The sequence below is a fragment of the Sciurus vulgaris genome (assembly GCF_902686455.1).
Source record: "Sciurus vulgaris genome assembly, chromosome: 15".
Taxonomy (NCBI): Eukaryota; Metazoa; Chordata; class Mammalia; order Rodentia; family Sciuridae; genus Sciurus; species Sciurus vulgaris.
Window position 1 is genome coordinate 69,587,552 of NC_136476.1, and position 21,153 is coordinate 69,608,704.

At 48.1% G+C, this 21,153-nt stretch overlaps 2 protein-coding genes across 5 annotated transcripts in view; one reads left to right on the forward strand and one right to left on the reverse strand.

The window, feature by feature from the left end:
• Positions 1-9,864, forward strand: part of SNX30 (sorting nexin family member 30) — a 114,631-nt gene extending 104,767 nt beyond the window's left edge. For all 4 annotated transcript variants that reach the window (XM_079112611.1, XM_079112614.1, XM_079112615.1 and 1 more), the window contains exon 9: positions 9-9,864. In XM_079112611.1, the coding sequence (XP_078968737.1) occupies positions 9-68 (60 nt within the window). In that variant the 3' untranslated portion in view covers positions 69-9,864. The remainder of the gene's footprint in view (positions 1-8) is intronic.
• Positions 1,274-18,693, reverse strand: SLC46A2 (solute carrier family 46 member 2). The gene is made up of 4 exons (XM_079112606.1): positions 17,426-18,693; positions 15,767-15,850; positions 15,246-15,402; positions 1,274-9,879 (listed from the first exon to the last, which is right to left on the reverse strand). Exons 1-4 carry the CDS (start codon positions 18,552-18,554, stop codon positions 9,822-9,824), a joined length of 1,428 nt encoding a protein of 475 aa, XP_078968732.1. The 5' UTR covers positions 18,555-18,693; the 3' UTR covers positions 1,274-9,821.
• Between the last annotated feature and the right edge of the window lie 2,460 nt (positions 18,694-21,153).

A 21,153-nucleotide genomic window follows, 5' to 3' on the forward strand; every position in this document is an offset into this window, starting at 1 on the left:
CTTTTCAGTGCCTCATGGCGTGGGAGTCAATTATTCCACTGCTGCAGGAGAAACCAGAGGCCAAGTAGATTGCTTCTTGGAACAGAGACTCTCCTACCTACACAGGACATGACGCCCTGTACTGGAATGTCCCCGCAGTGCTGGAGAGGTGGCATTGGGGAAACAACACAGAAGCACCTCTCGTTTGTGTATTCTCTCTCGCCCCCTCACCCCACTGTTGTTTTCAATTCGTATTTATTCCTTGATGGAGTCTGTGAGGCTATAATCATCTCTCAGCAAAAGAAGCATACCTCCGTGTTGTGAAGGACCCTACTAAGGAACACTACGAAGACTTGAAACTGAGGGTCACGGCATCCCACAGCTGGTGGTGACATCTTGTGACAGTTTCCTCTTTTGAGACAGCTGAGTTGCCTGTTGCAGGAGGGGACTCAGGTCCTGCTTTTTAAGGCCATGGAGGAGGCGTGAAGAAGAGGCCTCTGGTTTGCTGTGAGACATGGCAGCTCTACAGTTGACCTCTGTGGGCATTGACGTGCCTCTGCCTAGGAGGTGTTGGCACCTCCACAGAAAGTCCTTAATTTATGGTGGCCTGTTGCTGTGAGTGTGGCCTGCTGCCTGTTTGTGATGAGTGACATGTGTTTTCTTGTTTCTGGTTCCCAAGGGCCATTTAAAGTCCGTGTCCACGTGCATCCATGCTTGAGTGAGCAAGCCTCATCCTTATGTGATGCCTCGGGAAGCCAAGGGGACGCTCCCTGATCTTGTTTCTGACACCAGAAACTTTTATGTAAAACAAAGAGAGGTGCATTTTTCTCTGTGAAGGCCTTCGATGTTTTTCTTTTGCTTAGTAATTGTCAGCAGTCAGGTTTAGACCTTTTGTTTGCAGTCAGATTAGCTCCCCTGTTGTTGAGATCAGTGGGCTTATGCCAAGCCCCACCTGTGATGTCTGCTTTGTGCAATTTGCCTTTATCTCACCAAAAATGCTGAGTTTAATATTTCTTACCATGTCCACTGGACGTTTGGACAACCTTTTGGTGAGTGGGGGGCTAGTGGGTCGTGTCGTCATGACACAGTTGAAATTGGTAAACTCAGTGTGAATGTTCTACATAAAGTGCTTTAACCCTTAGCATTTCCTGGTCAGGAACAAAAGTCAGTACCAGCAGGGGCCTCAAAGATGACAAGCCTAACAGTGAACTCTTTGCTTCTAGCTAAACCGAAGTCTCATTTTGCAGCCAAATTCCTGGGTACAGCTGGCTGTGTTTAAAGTCTTCATTTCAAACTATTACCAGGTTTACTTTTCAAATCACCACAAAACCAACAGTAAAAAAGGATCTCTCTTTGAACTCATTTTTTTTTTTCCTGAAAAGAAGCTACATATGTTATATTAGTGTTCTTTCACTTGTGGCTTATCCTTATAAACCTATAAATGTAAGCCTCAAATAGACAGTAGTTCATTTTTTAAATGAAGATGTCCAGACTCTGCTTCATACGCAAGTTAACCTGCAAATGTCAGTCAGCGTGCAGCATGTTGAAGTCACTTTATTCCACTCTGGACAGCAGAGTTACCTGGGGTCAGCCACAGCTGGGATACTGTTGGAGCAGCAGTCAGACAGCAGGGGTGTGTTTGACTGTTCCGTCATGTTTGACAAAGTCAAATTTGAAATGATAATTTTTCCATCCATTGGTACTTGCCTGTATAATGCTCCATCTGTGCCATTCTAAAACCCTCTGATGTGAACTTTCAGTTTGGTACAAATAGAAATGATTCACTGAAGTGGAAGGGTGAGAACCATCCATCTACCCCCATCTCCGGTGATTCAGCATTTCATTCTACCTCTTGAACCATTGAGTTGGTGTGGGTATGGATGTCTGGGTCCAACCTGACAGTGTGCTGGTAAAATTGGGATGTGCCTCTGAGAGTCCACAGCCCTCTATTGATAGTTGGCAGAAGACGCCAGACTGACCCCAGCAGTGAATATTCATTTTCGGAACACATGAAGCTTTGCTTTGTGGAATGTGTGCTTTAAAAATGTTGTCAAGGGTAACGGATGCTTGGAAAGAAGAGTGGAAAGAGCTACAGGGAAACCAGAATCCGACAGCCTGCCAGTTGCCAACCCCAGAGTCATTCCTGTATTACAGTCACTTGGAAAAGAAGGCAGTCCCTCAAAAAGTACCCATGGGTCTCCTCACTGGGAGATATGGGGAGGGGGATCTATAGTCATTCCCTGTCTCCATGGAAGGCAGAGGCCTGGCTCTGAGGGATTCTAGCTCCTTGGGACTTTGTCTTACCCTCCAGTCCCCATAGGGTGTTCTGTGCTTTGAGACATCAAAAAGAGCCGTAGCAGTTCAGCCTCTGTTCTCCAGGCCTGCTGTTGGGAGCAGAGTCAGGAAAACCCTGCATGTTAGACTTCTTTGGAGAAATGGACTTTCCCAAGAAGGCACTTTTGTCCCTGTCTTCAGGCTGATATGTGACAAGGTGAAGAGCTTGGCCCAGAAAGAAGGGGGCTGGAAAAGACCACAAAGGATGCTCTCCAGCCCTCCCCACTCCCATGCCCCATTTTGCCCCTGAGACTTAGCAGTCCTAAGCATTGGCTTCTTTGTCTTGGTCAAGCAAAACGGAGATTCACCATGAGAAGCATACCTGGGAGGCTTCTGTGCCAAAGACTGTCTCCGAGAGGCCCCGTTATCCCATCCTTCTTGAATCCACAGAGCTGCAGTGCTGAGATCACCAACTCCTCTCGTATTTACCATCCATGAGATTTTTGCTTGAGGGTCCCCTTTACCTCCCGCGCATGGACACAGACAAGTATTGAGGCTTGAACAATGAAAAGTTGCCCTGAGCAACTAACTGTCCAGGTCCTGAAAAGAGAAAGAGTTCCTTCACTCAGGTTAAAAGTCCAGGGTGAAGGCAGAAGAGAGAATTCCCAGAAGCTGAGCAGATTTTAGAGATTCAAATGATGGCAGACAGCAGTTGTGATGTTAACAGCTGTGGACGCTGCATTTGCTCATCGGTGTGGGGATCCATAAGAAGATTCTGGGCCTCTGCTCAGAGCCAGGCGCCACTGCTCTGAAATGAGGAAGGAACACACAACCCAGCCCACCTTGGTTGGGTTTCATCCTTTGATAAGGCTTACCAATGATGGCTGGCAAACTTTTAGGGTGATCAGGGAGATGATGGGTTTGGTATTTCACGACACCCGAAAGAATAAACAGCACAACTCTGGGGATTGTGGTGAATGTAAGATATGTCTGTTTTCATGCCAAATTTCAGCCCCACGGAGCGTGCTCTGGATCTTGGTTGAGGGTGTTTTCTGGGTTGCCACTCCCCAAGGGGAACCGAATGCTTGCCTGCTGCTCACTACCACGAGGCCACCTTTTGTTGAGGGACCAACAGGAAGTTCCACCTCAGAAGTGGGCGTGATGGCCAGTGGCCATTGCAAGGGAGCCCGAGGGACACCTAGAGTTTCTGTGGCTCGATCCTGCCTTGCATAGCATTGAAGCCGAAGGCAGCTGGCTCTGTTTGATGAGGCTGGCTGAGCTGTGGGAGAGGCGCTGTCTACACTCACTTCTGAGCTGGTGATTGGGGAGGGAGAACAAGGTCAAGTACAACCTCCAGGCTGTGTTGACCTCAGCTGTTTGGGTCTTGGGTGGGCTGGAACTGGCTAGTTGGGGTTGCTAGAGACCCTCAAAGGTGGTTCCTCCTTAAAGTACAGCTGCCTGTGGTCAGGAGCTCAACTGCCTGTGGTCAGGGCAGGGCACACTTACAGGGACTCACCTTCCTGGACACCTCTTTAAGGGCCTGTAGCAACTGAGCGAGCTAATGATATGGCTAGGGAAACATTGCTTTGGCCATCCTCATTTACAGGAGTGGAATTTGAGTTTGCCTTCTCCCTTTCAAAAGCCCTCAAGATGACAGCAGATTGGACACGCCCTGTCATTGTTCATGTGTCTTTTCAATCCAGATGGCAGGTGGCACTTACTAGTACCTTTGAGAAAAATGTCCTGTCCTAGGCTGGTCAGAGTGTGTTGGGACGGGTCTCCTTTTCCTTGTTTTAATAATCTAGGAATCCAATTTTTTACCAACCCACTCTGGTAGGCTGTCAGCTTTTGGTTTTAAGGATGTCTGGTGTCCCCATACTTGCACATATCAGAGTGTTTAGGAGCTGTCTGCATTAAAAATAATGTTGGAGAGGGGCTGTAATGGGGGATGGGAGTGGACTGTTCTCTTCATCATATGTATTGGAAATGTATCCTGGGCATGACTGTCCAACACTTACTATGTGGCAGAAAAACGTTCTCCAGGTAGTTTTTACTGCTAGTCTGTAAATAAGTGCTATGAGAAACAATACCTTTCAACAAACCAATAAGATATTTGTTTCATATAAACATTCTCTGTATTTAGCACTTGAAAATCAACAAATCCAGAATTTAAAAATAATGCCACAGACTGTTAAAAGCCTAACTCTACTTCTGAGAATTTTTCAATACCTAATATGCCTTATTCTTCAACTAGTGTTTTTAAAATTCTGGATAGAACATTTTAGATCTATAATCAGCCATTCAGCTTAAATACTAGAGATCTAACATAGTCCTCAGTCCTCTTAAAGAAACAGGCCAGAAAGTGAGGGTCAGAATGAATGAAGGTGGCCTTTCAGGAGGAGAGAAATAAGCATTGCTATTGCCAAATGATATTTTTAATAATGTAAGGAAACACAGGGACCACAACACCTTTTATTGTTTTAAAGTGTGAAAGATTAATTCAGTGCCTTTTGGCATACTTTTGATTACAGAGGATATGGTATCAGCATTGACAAATCATAGATACAAAGAACTCTGTTATGACAGTATTGAAGGTTTACCCTGATTCTGCAGAACAGCTTTTGAAGATACTGTGTGGACCTCAGAGGGGCACGTTTTGGATGGAAAAATCTCCACAGGTTGAAACTGTTGACTCACGTAATCGAGTCCACTTCAGCAAAGCTTTTGTTATTGAACCAGAGATGAAGAGTGTTGTGGACGTGCCTCTCCCAGAAGGACCGCCCTGCCACCAAAGGATCCTGGGCTCTCTCTAGGCTGGGCCAGAGCAGCTAACACCTGTCCACACGCCTGTTGGACAGGCTCGCTCACGGTCTTTGATCAGCCTTTCTTTCAGAAATGGTACTAGGAGGAGGAAAGGGAATCACTCTTTCCTTGTGTCGAAGTGGGGACTGGGAGAAGCAAGTTGCAGAATGTGAGTCTGTGTCATCAAGCAGTGGCCGTGTCGGCTGGGCCTTTATGTGGGAGCAAACCAGCATCTCTTAATGATCATCCCTGTCCACCAGACACCCCTGAGGCTGAGGTCCTGTCCCAGTGATCCCCGTTCATTTCACTTCTGTGTGCCTGTTCCCATCAGCTCTGTGAGTTGGGGATGCATGGAGAGGTGACCTGCCCCTGCTACACTCCCATGAAATCAACTGCCAGCAAACTTTCTAACTTGTATTTTAACTGTTAAAGAAGAGATTACAATTTTACTTAGGAAATTTCCAAATTATGGACTGTGGTTTTTAATTTTAGAAATCATTCTTTATGTTTAAAATTTTAAGAGAAAAAGGAGAATCCTTCCAAGGTATTGATGAAGTCCTGTGTGTAAACGTGTTCTCTTCTCTTCATGCTGCCATTAAGCCAAAACAAAAACTGTGAAACTAAAAAGTGCTCCAGAAGAATGTGTGTTGCTAAGAAAGCAGTTTATTTACAGACCAGAAGTCTTTATTTCATTAAGCTACCAAATGTTAAAAAGAATGTCACCCTTTTTCCTTCATTATGGAACCCAGAGATTATGGAATGGGGAAAAAAGTTGTTTTTGTTGAATTTTCGATGCTGGCACGAAGTTTTGCCCACTTTTTTTTCATTTATCTGTGTATTAAAAAATCTGTTTGTTGTTTACTATGGAATTAGTATTTTACATTTTGAGGTAAACAAAGAATTTGTATTGCTTGATAAACTATTAGCTTGTAAATTTAAACAAAGTTTCTTTACCTCAGTTAACTTAAAGTAATGGACCAATAAACCTATAAAAGATGCTTTCTTTACCTTGAGTCCTGTTCTCATTTATAACCTTTGTAGGACTGGACAACATGGTTGCCACAGCCTTTGTTTTCTTATATTCTGAACAGAAAACAATTTGCCTATAAGATTCGGGATACAGAGCAACAGAAAAAAATATAGATATGTAATTGAACTATTTTTATCGTTTAGTTCTTTATAGCTCCACACTCAGTTTACTCTCTCCTACTTCTTACAAATTGGTACCAATTTGGGGAGATGAAGAAAATACCTAGTACAGAGACTGTGTTGATTGGCAGGTGGGCTGACAACCAGCCCAGGCATGATAGGAGAGATTTCTCCCTGCAGCATCTCATGGCAAAGCACATTATATTCTTGGCCAGGGCCAGTCACTTCCTTTTTTCCTGCTGGGAAGTTTTTGAAGAGTTTGTAGGTAAATAAGAAATGCCTCTGGTTCATCAGTGTTAAGAGTGTTTTGCTCATTAGAGGCCAGAGTGCTTGTGAAGTTTATGGGACAGTGGCAGTGCTTTGGAAATGACATTGACAATGGCGCTGAACTGCCTTTCCGAGAGTAGACATCATCCATCTGAGACAGCAGTCGTACAAAATGAGGCAGCAAGGTGGGATAAGAAAAGGAGGTTTGGGATCCGATCTTAGCCCTTGGTTACTAGTTGTGTGGTTTGGGCAAGTCACATCTCTCTGAACACTCAGTATTGTGATCTTTGAAATGAGGACGAGTCTTCCTAGTAGGGTTGTTGGTAGGACTAGCCCTAATGCACAGAAAGCCCCTAAGTGTATGGTGGGCACTCCTTTTCGAAAGACTCTTCCTATTGTTTAATTATGGCCAATTTAAATATTAAGGTAACAGCCTTTCCTCTATATTTTTCCAGTTGGGTTGGGTTCACTTGTTGTTTTTAAGTAGGCCTTTTTTCTTTTTAAGAAGATATTGAGACAGGATGCCGAAGGCCAGGGAATAGAGAGGACTAGATTGCAAAGGCCATGGCAAGGTGTGATAGAGAGACAGAGGAGGAAATGAGCAGCTGAACTGGGGTTTCTGTGATGAGGGGAGTGGGTCAGGTGATTTGGAGATTTCCAGGCTGGGAACTGGAGGCGCTGCCTTTACCTGAACCCAGTCGGGAGAGAATAAATAAAAGATGTAATAGGCTTAGGTGGTGGAGTGGGATAAGAATAATTTGGTTTGGATGTACCTGGAGGTGGAGAGGTTGACACAGCTGTTGAAAAAATAGAGTTCTGGAGACCATGGGAGTTGACCAGGTTATCTGAGAGGAGAATTAGGGCCGGGCTTTCAGGGCCTCAAGAATTAAGGATGCAGAGACAGGAGGAGGAGGACTCGGGAAAGTTCTTAGAGGAGTCAGGCTCTATAGGTTAGAGTGGTGGTTCAAGAATTCGGCAGCTTATGGAAACGAGCTGTTGGCTCCACTCCTAGAGTTGGATTTAAGTGGTGCCCTACAGTTGGTGTTTCTAACAAGTTCCCAGGTGATGCTGATGCTGCTGATCCGAGAACCCCTGGGTTAGAGCATCTCTCAGGAAGGTCACCCCGGGCCAGGTGAGAAGGTTTGAAACTTCTATTCTGATGGCAAATTGAGTTGAAGAGCAAAGACTGGGGCTTGGGAGTCCAATTCAGGCTTCTCAACCCACAGGCTGAGAGCAGGTTCAATGTGGGCAAATCAGGGAATTCCCCTGGCCCTTAGGAGCAAACTGTTTGAGAGCAGGAATGGAGAAGCTGATGATCGGATTCATCCGGGGGCTGGCGGGGGTACTGGTCAGGGGCCCAGGGGGGAGGCAGGGAGTCGAGAGGAATGAGCATGCTGGTGAGCTTGGAGCGCTTGAGCTTGGCCTGGCCTGTCTTTTGGTCCCATCAGCCTCGCTCCTGTTGCTCTCTCGGTGAGGCGCTCCGCCTCTTCCATGGCCCAAGCCTCCGTCTACCTCACCCTCTGCAGTCCGCCAGCCTCCAACTCTGGTTGACCTCTAGCTCCACATCTTTCTCCACGCCCCTTGCTCTTGCCCACTGCTTCTTGTCCAGTGTGCCAGCCCACTGCCCTCCCCACCTGGATTGTGGCAGGCTTCTTCACTTGTCTCCTTTTTGCACATCTCTTTTCTGCTGTTCTTCCCACAGAGCTTCCCTCATGCCGAAGCATGCTGCGATCCTTTGACAGCTATCCTATTATTCTAACAAACTTTTGGAAAGTCTTCTCTGTTGTCCCCTTTCACTGCTTCGGTCTCATCTGTCCCACCCTCCTCTTTTGCTCCCTTCACATTGAATTTCTGTATCTTAGGAAAATTTCCCCTTGGGCTGTCTGTCAGCATGTTCCTTCTGCTTGGAATGTCCCCCAACATCTGGCCTTGGTGACTTCTCCTTCCTGTCTTATGATAGATGCCATTCCTGGGAAGCCCTGTCTGTTCTCCCAGGTCTGGATTATACGAGCCCCTCTGTTAGCATTTGTTACAAGGAACATCACTGCCTGTTCTTTTGTCCCCTTCACCTGCTGGACAGTATGCTGTGTTTGGGCAGGAGGAGTCACACCTTGTTCTCAACTGTATCTCTGCACCTAGCATGGTGCCAGGACCCAAGTAGATGTGCCATAAAGGTTTGTTCACTCCCTGCAAGAGTGTCAGAGGTACAAACCCTCTAAGCCCAGATGCCCAGGCATTTGAATGCATTCTCTTAACTTCTGTGTTTCACTGCCATTTAAGAATGCTGTAACTAGCTGGGCACGGTGGCACACACCTGTAATCCCAGCAACTCAGGGTCAAGGCAGGAGGATCAAGGCCAGGCTCAGCAACTTAGCAAGACCCTAAGCAACTAAGTGAGACCTCGTCTCAAAAAATAAAAGGAGCTAGGGATGTGGCTCAGTGGTTAAGTACCCCAGGATTCAATCCCTAGTCTCCCTACCTCGCTATAGAGTAACATGGGGAATCTGATCTGGAACAGAATGATTCATACACTCATACTGAGAATGCTGATTACATATATAAAATCTGCTTTTATATATGTAAGTAAAATGGACAATAACAAGTACTTCAGAATAAAATGACTTCTCATATCTCCTTTCCCTTCGTACCATCAGCTTTGGAAGGTATTGTTGACTGAAAATATTCAATCGACTATTCCATTAAGGAAGCTCTTCATAAATTGTTTCTTTAAAGCAACAATGACAGCACACTCCTCTGCAGCCCATGGCCAGTGCTCCCTTGCTTTCCTGAGTGTTCACAGCTAACAGGCCTCAGGAGAGAAAGCTAACTTTTTTTTTTTTCAAGGTTTTATTTTAATTTGAAATATTTGGGTAAACTATTGTTTACCCAAAACTGTTGGCAGTTCTTGTAAAATATCCCTCTGACATTCCCCTCGGGCTGTTGGGAACGAAGGCTTTTGGTTCTCCATGGGACCTCTAGCACAGCACCCAAGTGACCAGTCAGCCCTGTCTTGGAGCCCTCAAGACAGTCCCCGGAAGAAAGGTGCTGGCTGGCTGCAGCTGGAGGCTGAAGCCCCTTCCAGGGCCTGGGATGGCTGTGCACACCACCTGCACCCAACTGAACCTCACCTCTGCCTAATGGGCACTGAAAGCTAAGAAAGTTCTTCCATCACTCAGAAAGTGCTTACCCCACCCACCAGGGACCCCTGAGCCACGCAGGTCCATCTCTGGCTGGAACTTGGGTTTCTTGGACAGGGGGTTTGCTTTGGTCACCAGTTCTCTCGTCCCTTCCTTGGTCTTCAGGGGAACTTGGCCGTGACTGGTGTTTTCAGCTTCTGCAGATCAGCGCCTTCATTTCTCTGTCCTGTCTCCATATTGCAACCATGGGACTTGTTTATAGGCCACGATGCTGTAAGAGTTTGCAATGGAGTTAGGAGAGAACAGCTGGAATCGGGGTAGCTCTTCATGCCTGCCAGTGGTGGGGTTGTCTCCAGCCACTCTTATCGTGGGAGAGCGCTTGGCTGTCTCCATTTTGGCATCAGAATGCTGTGCTGCCTGAGGGGACTTCTCTCACTTTGGGGTTCCTACCAGTCCTATGAGAGTGAACTTCTCCCTGTTTCCCGTCATATCATGAGCTCTCTGCAGCTACATTTTCTCGGAATCTCATCTCCCTCCTGCTTGATGACAAACTCCGTGCATATCTCGCCATCAGGATCAACCGTCATGAATCTCAGAGTGCATCAGCTGCCTCATCTGCTTTTCCACAACCCCTTTATCCCTCCCATAAATCTCATTATAAAATATCAGTAATAAATGGGGACACAGCAATTAGGATCTCTGGGTTGAAGTCTTGAATCTGTGTGACCTTTGGGATGTCCTTCAACCTCTGGGGCCCTCGCTTTTCTCATCTGTGGAAATTCCAGGATCCTCGGGTTCTGAGCTCAAACACAGTTTTCTTGGTGAGTACACAACACCTGGCACTGCTGGGTGGCCTGTGAGCTTAACGCCAAACCTTCTAAGGGAAAGAAACTCTGGACACTGACTTCCCTCCTGCCATGAACCCTACGCCCCTACCTGGGAGAGGTATTTACTGTACTTCCAACAAAACTCACTGTATTAGAAGGCTGGCAAGTGGAAAGGCTAGACTTGGAGGCTGCCAGCCCAGGGCCACAGGAATGTGGCTTGCAGCCCTGACTTTGCAGCTGACACCTACTGTTGATACCACAGCACAGCTGTGCTTGTTGATGGCCAGCGCCAACTTCATGGTCAGCCAACAGACAGCTCTGGTGTGGGTGGTCGGTAGCGCTGACTAGTAGGTGCCACCACCTCTGACCCAGCATTCATTCATTCATTCATTCAACAAATCCTTCTTGAACACTTCTTATATGCTAGGCTCTTTGCTGGACGCACTGGCCATATGGTGCACCACAGAGCTGTGGCTTCTGTCCTCGGGGGGGCTTCAATGTAAGGGCAAGCATATTAAACAGATAATAACTAAGTGGCCTTCAACGATCATGCTATGAAGGAAGAAGAGAGGAAGCTTTGGGAGCATGGAATAGAAGAATCGAATTCAGACTGAGAAGGGTCAGGAAAATCCTCTTTGTGAAAAGGACAAGTTCAAGTCTCTGTTTCCTGGTCTACAAATGGGATAATAGCAGTTACCTCAAAGGATTGTGTAGGAAGGTTAAACTAGTTAAAGTATGTGAAATACTTAATGTGTTCTGTTATTTTTCAAAAGGGATGTGTGTGAGCGAATGTGGGTTTGTAGACTGGAGAAGACAAGGTTGTTCTCTCCTTACGGCTACTGCCTCTGTTCAGCAGGAGGCACTTGCTGAGTGCCTGTGTTGGGGGTTAGCAGGACAGGGTTGCGGATGGGCAGAACCGCACCGTTGTTTCCTCAGCATCTCTGTACTGCATGTAAAGAAGAGCGAGTAGGCGAAGGCAGGTTCTCATAGTAGCATGAAATAGGCTCACTTTGGTACCAGGAAGGGGCAGGCCCGCAGTCCCTTGGGATTGCAAACAGGCTGTTGGCAGTTCTGGCCCAGGGACCTCTCCTGGCATCAGAGGACATACACTGTGGTGGTCCAGCCTTCTGTACTCGGGTTCTCTTCAGTTCTAATGTGCCTTCCTGGTTTTTTCTTTCTTTTTCTCAATACTAGGATTCGAATCGACCACCCAGCTACATTTCCAGAGCTTTTTTGATTTTGAGACAGCATCTCACTAAGTTGCCCAAGCTGGCCTCAAATTTGCCAAGCTCCTGCCTCAGCCTGTGGAAGGGCTGGGATTCCACGTACGTGCCGCCTGGCTGGGCTCTGTCTGGGTCTTTCTGTGATTGGAATGTGGCTTGTCTTTGTGTGGTGCCTCCTGTTGCTTTCACTCAATGCTGATGCAGCCTGGGCTCCTTTCCCTGTTAGAATTTTTCAGGGTCTCCTTTCTTTAGTGACTTCATGGAAAGGAAAGGTAATGGAAACACTCTTTTATGTCAGAAAGTTTCAATCTTACTTGTGCATTCAAATCACCTGGAGGGCTTTTAAAAATTCCTGTACCCACAGCCCTAGGCAGAACTTTGTTCTCCACATAAAGGGTCTCTTCAGGGGACTCTGTCTGACACTTGGTAAAGTTCACAGCTACAATTCCAGGTATATCCTTAAAGGTCTCTCCTACCTCCATCAAAGCCGGCTAGTTGGCAGCTGACTCCAGAGTAGCTGAATATTTTTTAAAAAGTCCATTTCTGATTTTAATCTTTTACCTGATCAACAGTGACAGTTCTCCAGAAAACAAGCATATCTCAAAACAAATATTCCACAGTAAATGCTGCCAAAAGCTGTTTTGTACCATCTTAGAATTTTAAAAAGGTTTTAAAGTTTTCCTTTCTCTTATATCTCAAGTGAAATAACATAAAATTCGACTTTTCATGTATGTAATAAACCCATTATTATTATTATATTTTGGTACCAGGGATTGAACTCAGGGGCACTCAACCACTGAGCAACATCCCCAGCTCTATTTCATATTTTACTTAGGGACAGGATCTCACTGAGTTGCTTAGAGCCCTCACTTTTGCTGAGGCTGGATTTGAACTCACGATACCTCCTGCCTCAACCTCCTGAGCCACTGGGATTACAGGTGTGCACCACTGTGCCCGGCTGTAATATACCATTATTGTTACAGAAATAAAAAAAATAAAAGTAAAGCCCCCTGTTCCTGGACTGTGCCCCAGGTAAGCTGAATAACATTCTTTGGGGGTGGGATCCTGAAGGCGGTAATTTAGAAAAACTTCCCAGTTGTTCCAATGTACAGAGAACTGGCTTTGTTTGCCTGTGTCTCTCTGCTGTTACATGTGTGCAACAGAGGGACACAGTGAGCAATTACTTAAGTGCCTCATCCATGCAAGCACCCCTCAGTTGCTTCCTTGAACGTTTCCGGGTTCTCTCCCTGCTTCTGTGACATAAGATCGCAACAACCCTGAATGGCTAATTAAGAGCCTGTGCCTGAGTCTGAGTCCAAGAATGAAGTATTGAGGGCAGCACACCTCAAGGGTGGCACTCAGGTCTCTTCATGAAGGCAGGGTGTCCTACTTAGCATGCCCAAAGCGAATGAAACTGCAGAAAGGAACCATTACTGAATTTTGTCATTACTTCCGTTTATCTGCTTGTATTTATGCCCACATTCACTAGCAAAATTTGTTTTTTATTGTTTTTCAGTGTTTGCCAACGAAGTAGAACTGAAGCATTCTCTAGTGGACAGAACTGCTTCTGTATTACTAGGCTGGCTAAGGGGCTGGGGCTCCGAAGAAATTTTTATTGCCTGCTGGCTCTGTCAGTCGTTGCAACCCACTCAGCGGGGACTCACATGAAACGGCCCCAGGGCTGGACAGTCCAAGGACAGATCTGGTTCAGTCCCCTTCTAAGAAATGAGACCTGTTCATGGCCCTCTGCCTGGCCAATTCTCTCAGTGATTTTATCTTCACATCTTATTTTTCTCAATTAAGAAATAAACTAAAGAGGCTTAATAATTGATGTCTTCTACCCCAGAAGGCTCAGATTTCTATGCAGCCAGGGACCTATATTATGATGGAATGTGAGCATTTCAAAAAAGGGGTTTATCACTGTCCCCTTTCAACCTGCCTTCAATCATTTTCGACTCTGCAGCCTTTAATCCCGCCATTGCTGACGTAGAGCTCACTTGTGTTACTAGGCATGCGCCTTTACCATGTACGCCTATGTCAGATCGCTTGTACTTTACTGTGGCTATATTCCTCCTGTGGCTACATCTGTCCTGTGGAGATACACATATGCATACATATCTAAGTGCGTATGTATTTCTTTCTGCTCTGGCCAGGCCACCACTGATACACTAGAGCCCCTCACTTGGGAGGAAGGGATAAAGGGCCTAACAGTCCAAAACTGTGCTGTCCAATATGGCAGCCATTAGCCCCATGTGGCTTCTGAAAACTAGCCCAAATGCAACTAGCCCAAACCGAGATGTACTATAAGCATCAAATACAGAACCTTATTTCATAAAAAAGTAAAATATCTCTGATTACTTCTATAAGTTGCTTCCATGTTGAGATATTCTGAATGCCAACTGTACTGTTAGTACAATTAATTTCACCTGTCACTTTTGTCTTCTTTTTTTAAATTTTTTTTATTTTTTTGGTACTAGGAATGGAGCTCTACCACTGAGTTACACCCCCAGCCCTTTTTAAATTTTTATTTTGAGACAGAGTTTTCACTAAATTACTGATGCTGGCCTTGAACTTGCCATCCTCCTGCCTCAGCCTCTAGAGTTACTGGGATTATGGGTTTGTGCCACAGTGCCCAACTCACTTTATCTTGTAAAAAAATGTGGCTTCCTAGCTGGGTGTAGTGGTGCACGCCTGTAATCCCAGCAGCTCAGGAGGATTATGAGTTCAAAGCCAGCCTCAGCAAAAGCGAGGCACTAAGCAACTCAGTGAGACCCTGTCTCTAAATAAAATATGAAAAATAGGGCTGGGGATGTGGCTCAGTGATCAAGTGCCCCTGAGTTCAATCCCTGGTACCCCGCCCCCCCAAAACGTGACTTCATAGCAGATTTAAAGCATACGCATGCCTTGCCTGTGTGATTTACACTCTTACTCCTACTGGACGGGTTGGCTGAAGGCAGAGCTGTTCCCTGCTGTCTTTCCATCCTGTGGATGATGCTGGCTTTGTCTGGAACCTCTCCTCTCCTTTACTTCTCAGCCCTCCTCCCGCCTGTTGCCTCCCTGAGAGTCGCTTGTTTCACACATGAGACTATTCCCCCAGAGGAGGCAAGGGAACTGCCCGAGGCCACAGGGAGCTCATTCAGTCCCTGACCAAGAGAGCTTCACGCACTGAGCACAGAACCCTTGCAGAGCCCAGAGAAGAATGTCCCTGGAAGGGAGGCGGGATGACTCTCACCTAAAGGGAGCCAAACAAAAAAGGTCCAAATGGTTCAAGGGAGTTTCTAATGCCAGCCTCTAATTATAAGGAAGTAGGCGAAGCTCCTATAAATAAATTGCCTTACAAAACTGCCAGGAAGTGAGCCAGCTGGTTGAGGCTCTGTGTTCATTATTTGTGATTCTGAAATTCCCAGATTGCCAGATTACCAGCGTGAGGGAACAAAAGGGCTTTTTCTTAGTGAGTGAGCCTATGCAGAAGTGGCTGCACCTATACTGAAAATAAATCATCCCGAGATGGTGGGGTCGAGGGGGTCCAACAGTCCTGGCCTCAGCACCAGGGCCCAGCCCACAGAGTGACACCACTTCCGTCTTACCCAATCGGGACGATGGCCAGGAAGGAGAGAAAAGAGGAGAGAACAAAGCAGGTGCCCACGAACTTGTCCATGGTGAGCTGATAGATGTTGTTATACACGGTGGATGTCACCACCCCGGTCAGAGCCAGGGACAGCTGCAGTATGACGAACACCTTTCCTGTGGAGGGACAGAGGTTACCAAGACATGAGCTGTTGGTCCCCCCTTGTTCCCACCAGCTGCATCTCTGCTCTCCCAAAGATTGCTTTCAGTCTTCAGGGCTCACCTGTCCACGAATCCTGCCTCCATCTAGCTGAATTTCCTGAAGCCCATGGACGATAGGGTCTTCCGTCGTAGCTTTTCAGTGACTGACTTTTCCACCCTCCTGTCTTCCCTCCTGCTCTGGGTAGAAACCAGTATGTTCCTAATGTATTTGAGGATGCTTCTGGAACTTCCCCTAATGTCTTCTACAAGTCACTGCCTCAAGCTAAACAGCTCTGACACAGCCCCAGCTGATGATCCTGGAGTGGTTCCTTTCACTTACCATAAGAGGAGCCGTTTATGAGTTTGGACATGGCTGAACGGATGGTTGTGATGGGGATGAGGGCGAACAGCATGACGGCTCGAGCTGTAAGAGATCACACAAGAGCACTCCTCGCTGTAGCCCAGCTTGGCCAAGCAAGAAATCAGAGTAAGGCAAAAATATCCCTTCCAATCCCTCTTCCCGTAATTCCTACAGGGTGTGACCTGAAACAAGCATCTTCTTGGCAGCAGACTAGTGTCCTGCATGGACCAGACTCTTTCACTCTGAGCTCTAAGTGAACTGTCGATGCTGAGTACCAATCTGCACGTTGACCTGGAGGCTGATGGTGAAGGGGGGTCTTTTTAAAAATTTTTACTGGCTTGAACCCAGGGATCTTCCACCACTGAGCTACATCCCCAGCCCTTTTTATTTTTTAATTTTATTTTGAGGCAGGATCTTGCTAATTTGTTTAGGCCCTTGTTCATTGGCTGAGGTTGACCTCAAACTTGGGATCCTCCTGCCCCAGCCTCCAAAGTTGGAGGGTGTAAACCCCCTCCCCAGGCTGAAGGGGTCTTTATTAGTGGAGGCAAGTAGTTTCTAGGGAGGGAGCTGATGCTATCAAAGTGATCCAAAACGCCTCTCCTGGTCTCCGGAGGAGAGAAGTGAGAAGTTCCTGCCCTTACTGTTTCTGAATACCTCTGGAAGACTGTCCCAGGAGCTCTGGCAAACTGCTTCCAGAAATGTTTCCCCTAATAAAACTGCCACACATCCTCAAGTCCTACTGTTAGCCAGAAGCAGTGTGTGTGTGTGTGTGTGTGTGTGTGTAAGTGTGTAGGTGCCGGGGGATAGGAGGAAGGGAGGGAGAAGTGTGTGGGAAGGGAAGAGGAATATTCTGTCCTCGGCACATGACTTTCTTAACTAGGAACTGACCAGAAGTTATCTTGTCATTTTGTTAGTTGCTTTGCTGAGGTGTTTGACCTGGGCCAAGGGACAAACCTCTGATAACTATTTACAGTTATTCTTCCCAATACATTAGCCGTTAACCACATGGGCTAGCCACATTGCAAGTGCTCAGTAGCCACATGTTGCTAGTGGCTACTGTATGGGACAGACTGGATATAGGTCATCGTCACCATTGTAGAAAGCACCCATTGGAGTGCTAGTCTAGGGCTCTCAGCTTGTGGTTGTCTGAACTCTGTACTCAGATGGAAACTTCATTTTGTTTCTTTGAGGGGATCTATTCCATTGGTTTTAGAAACCACTTACTAAGAATTTTTATGCATTGTTTAAAAGCCCTTACTTGGCTGCAAATGATTTTAATTAAGGGATCATTTTAGTTGGGTCTCTTAATGTTTTATCGCTTTAAAATTGGGGAGAAGAAACCCAAGCCCATTTCCATTCAAGTCCATCCTTCGACTTCCCAGCCTTCCCTTCCAACTTCAGATACTACTGACCACACTTCCTTGACCTTCTAGACCTATGGGCACCATTTCAATCAGCAATGCAGACAATACAGAGTTCAACACAGATAAACACAGTGACCGGGATCCTGTCTCCTTGTGCCTTCTGGGCAGCAGGTTCAATCACTGGTGCTGAGTTGGGACAAGGTCCTAGACCACAGTGACCCTGGTGTCTGCCCCATGACATCTAGGGCCAGCAATCCAAGAACGCCAGACTCACCAACATAGAACATGTATGTCTCTTTCACAAAGGCCAAGAGGAGGGCTCCTGACCCGAAGGAGACCATCCCAATCATGATCATCGTGGTGTCCTGGAAGCAGCGGGAGAAGACCAGGACGCCCAGAAAGCTGGTAATGAAGACGATGTACCCGGAAGCCATACCATAGCCCACCTGCACTTGGTTCCAACTGAGAGGCTCCCTCAGCACAAAAAGGGGCATCATGTCCACTGTGCCCACTACAGCCAGGTCATAGATGATGGCACCCACAAAGAGCAGGCCAATGATGGTTCTTTTGGGTCTTGATCTTCTGGGAGATGGGGTGTGTCCCCCTACACTTTGCTTGTCTGGCTGATCAGGATCCAGGGTGCGATAGGTGCCCACCATGCCAGACACGGTATCCACTGCTGGGAGCTTCCTGCTGGCCTTGGCCACGGGTTCAGGGACCTTCAGCACCAAGAGGCTATATAAAAGGGCAAAAGCGGCACAGCCTACACTGCAGGCTGTCAGCACCAGGCCCTGCCCAGAGTGCCCAGTTATCTGCTTGAAGAGATGCCCAGAGGCCATGCTCCCGCAGAACCCCGCCAAACCCAAGACCAGATCGAGAACAATCAGGCGCAGGGAGCGACGACCCTCAGAGGAGCCCAGGGATCCCAGCGCCATGACCCCGGACCAGAAAGCTGAGAAGCCGCCGCACAGCCCATTGAGCGCGGCACCCGCGTACAACACTGCCACCGGCCAGTCCAGCAGCACTTTGAGCAGCAGTGTGAGGCGGGAGAGCAGGAAGCCCAGCAGCGACACGCAGATGGAGATCTTGCGGTGGTAGCGGTCGCTGAGCCAGCCCAGTCCATAGGCGGACAGCAGGGGCGTCAGGCCCACGACGAGGTTGTAGATGATGTAGAAATTGGAGATGGCCTTCTGCTGCTGGTCCTCTGGATCCCCCCGGGGCGATGGGCTGGTGCTGTGGTTGGAGGAGCCCCCGGTCGCGAAGGACGCTTTCACCACCAGGAGTAGTCCCGCGTCGTAGAGGGAGCTGGCCACCTGGATCGAGGCCACCACGGGCTCGATCCAGGTCCTCACCTGGAAGTGAGGCAGATGGCCCCTCCACGGGCAGGCGACCTCGGGACCCATGGGACCTCTCGGATGGGGGACACAAGGGCTTGCTGGCTGCAGCGATCGGGTGATGCTGCCAGATTCTGCTGCTCCGAAAGGTCAGGGCTCCGTCCCACTGAGCAGGCGTGCGCCGCGCGTCCGGGTGGCACCCGAGCCAGGTGAGCGGAGTGAGCGCGCGGAGCGCGTGTGAGAGCAGCCACTTCAGCAGCCAAGTGACCTCCCGGGCCGCGGCCGCTCCTCCCCAGGACAGAATGGGCCGCGCCCCGCCCCCGCCTCCGCCCCAGCGGGCCCAGCAAGGCTGGCGACAGACCAGCCCAGCGAAGCCAGGCTCCGCGGAGCGCACAGGCACAGCGAGACTGGCTCCGGCGCGCCCGCCCGCTGGCCGCCACGTCACGCTGCTCCTGCGAGCGCGTCCGCCTGACCAAGGCCGCATTTCCCCATAGCCAGGCGTGCCGGGCCCCCCCGCGGGCCCCCTAGGGTTTGTCACTCAGGGGCTGAAACTCACTTGAGACCCGCCCAGGGAGGGTTTCCAAATCCAAAAGTCTCAGGAAGGCAGGTTTGGGCGAGGGTGGAACGCCTAGGCTTCTGCCTGGGGTAAGCGCTGGGTATGAAGTTTTATTTGTAGAGTCTAAAAGCAACAGGGACTCACGTGGGGAGCTAGCAGCACAGACTGTGGGGAAAGTAAGTGGAGCAGGCGCTGGGCCCAGGGCTCCTCCAGGGCCGCTCCAGGGCCAAGGCCTCTGGGAGAAGAGCTCTACTCTATGCTCCTGCTGTGGTGGCCCCCATTCAGCAGGGGCCGTGGCCTGGGGCTCCTGCCTCAAACTTCCAGCCCTAGTTGTCTCTCCAGGTGATAAAATTGGACTCTATAGGAGCTCGAGTCTACTGGAGAGGGCAGGGTTACCTTGCCCAGAGTGAATTCCCCAGGGGCCCCTTATGCTTCTTAGTTCCTGGTCTCATGAGCTCACTTCCCTGGGCTAGGAGGAGACCTCTGTCCCCTAGGTGACCTTGAGTCCCCCTTTAAGTACACACTTCTTCAAAGAGGACCATGAGGTTGCAGGGTCAGAACAGACCAAGGAGCCAGAGACCCTTCTCCAGGGATGGAGAGTCAAAAACATAGAGTGTCTCTCCCTCACACCCATGGCAGCATGGGCAAGCAGGAACCCCACGTCGGAAAGAGAAGTTCAAGTCCGCAGGAAGAGTTCGGAACCTCAAATAGGTGATGTACTCATGTAGGGAGTAGGAATTCAATTCCAAATGATTTTTTCATAGATATGTGCCCCTTAGATAGTTTTTATGGGGGCAGTATTGTCCCTCTTTACCCCTGCCTGCCACTGCCACCCCCTCATGCCCAGACTCAGAGAGCTCTGCCTTCTGCAAAGGTAAAGAGGCACCTGGTCTCAGTCTAAAAGATGTGCCTTTGGATCTGGCTCAGCAGCTCACCCCCAACCGCACCCCCCTTTGGCCTGGTTTCACCCACCCATGCCGGCTCTCCCACTCCATTCCTAACCTATTTTTCCAGAGGCTGCAACAAGCAGACCAACCAGCCTGCTCCTAAGCATGGAGGAGAAGTGCCTGCAGAAGTGCCAGGTGACGGCTGGGTTATGGGCAAAGGTGGATTCTGCAATCAGATATGGCCGAGAGAAGGACCCGAACTAGAAGGACCACTGGCCACCCGATCAAGGACTCGGTCTCTTCCTGGGGATCCAGACAGTAGGGGGCAACCTCACTCCTCTCTGGCAAGTCTGTGGTGCCTCAGTTCTTCCCATCCTTTTATGAAATTTGAAGGGCCTTTGATTCGCTACAGATCTAGGACACATGTAGTGGAATGAGGGTCATCAGGTGCTCACCTGCTCTGGGACCCTCCAGGCTTGAGACCTGAATCCTCTGGCTTGATAATGAGCTGGAGGCAGGGCAGCTGGTGTCTCTCTGGTTGTGGCTACTCTGGATTAGGTTATGTTCATGTCATGTCCCGTTACCCTCCTTCATCTCCGAATGCAGGCCCCAACTGAGCTAGCTCTGGTCATCATCTGTGGACCAGACTTCCAGCCTGGACCCTGTCATATTAAGATGTAGCTTGGAATCTAGTCTCCAGCTCAAAATTGGTTTGATTAAAATGCAAAGGCTTAAGCTCTTCTTGGTTTTATATTGATAAAGTCATACTATTCCAGGAGGAAAGGGACTAAGAAGAAAACTGGCAATGAACATGTACTGAGTCCTTACTATGTAGTAAGCACTTTACATGGATGAAATTGTCCCAAGAAATGTATGTGAAACCAGAGAGGTTAAGTAATTGACACAAGAACACACAGCTGGTAAGTCAGAAAGCTGGTATTTAGCACCAGTCTTTGAAAGCCTATAGCTGTGGTGGAAAATATAGGTCACAGAGAAGTTTATTTGAAAATGACCTTTCAATCACCATAGGAATGTGGAGAGGTGCAGAAACAACATAGTCATGATGTAATTATTATTAATCAACATTGTATTGTGTAAATGAAGAGGAACAAGAGGAGTGGTTGGGAAGTTTATTTGTTGGACTGATCTCCCAGGCACTTTACAGTCAAACAACAAATACATTTATTTTGTTTTGATGGCCCCAAAAACTCATTTTAGAAAGAAA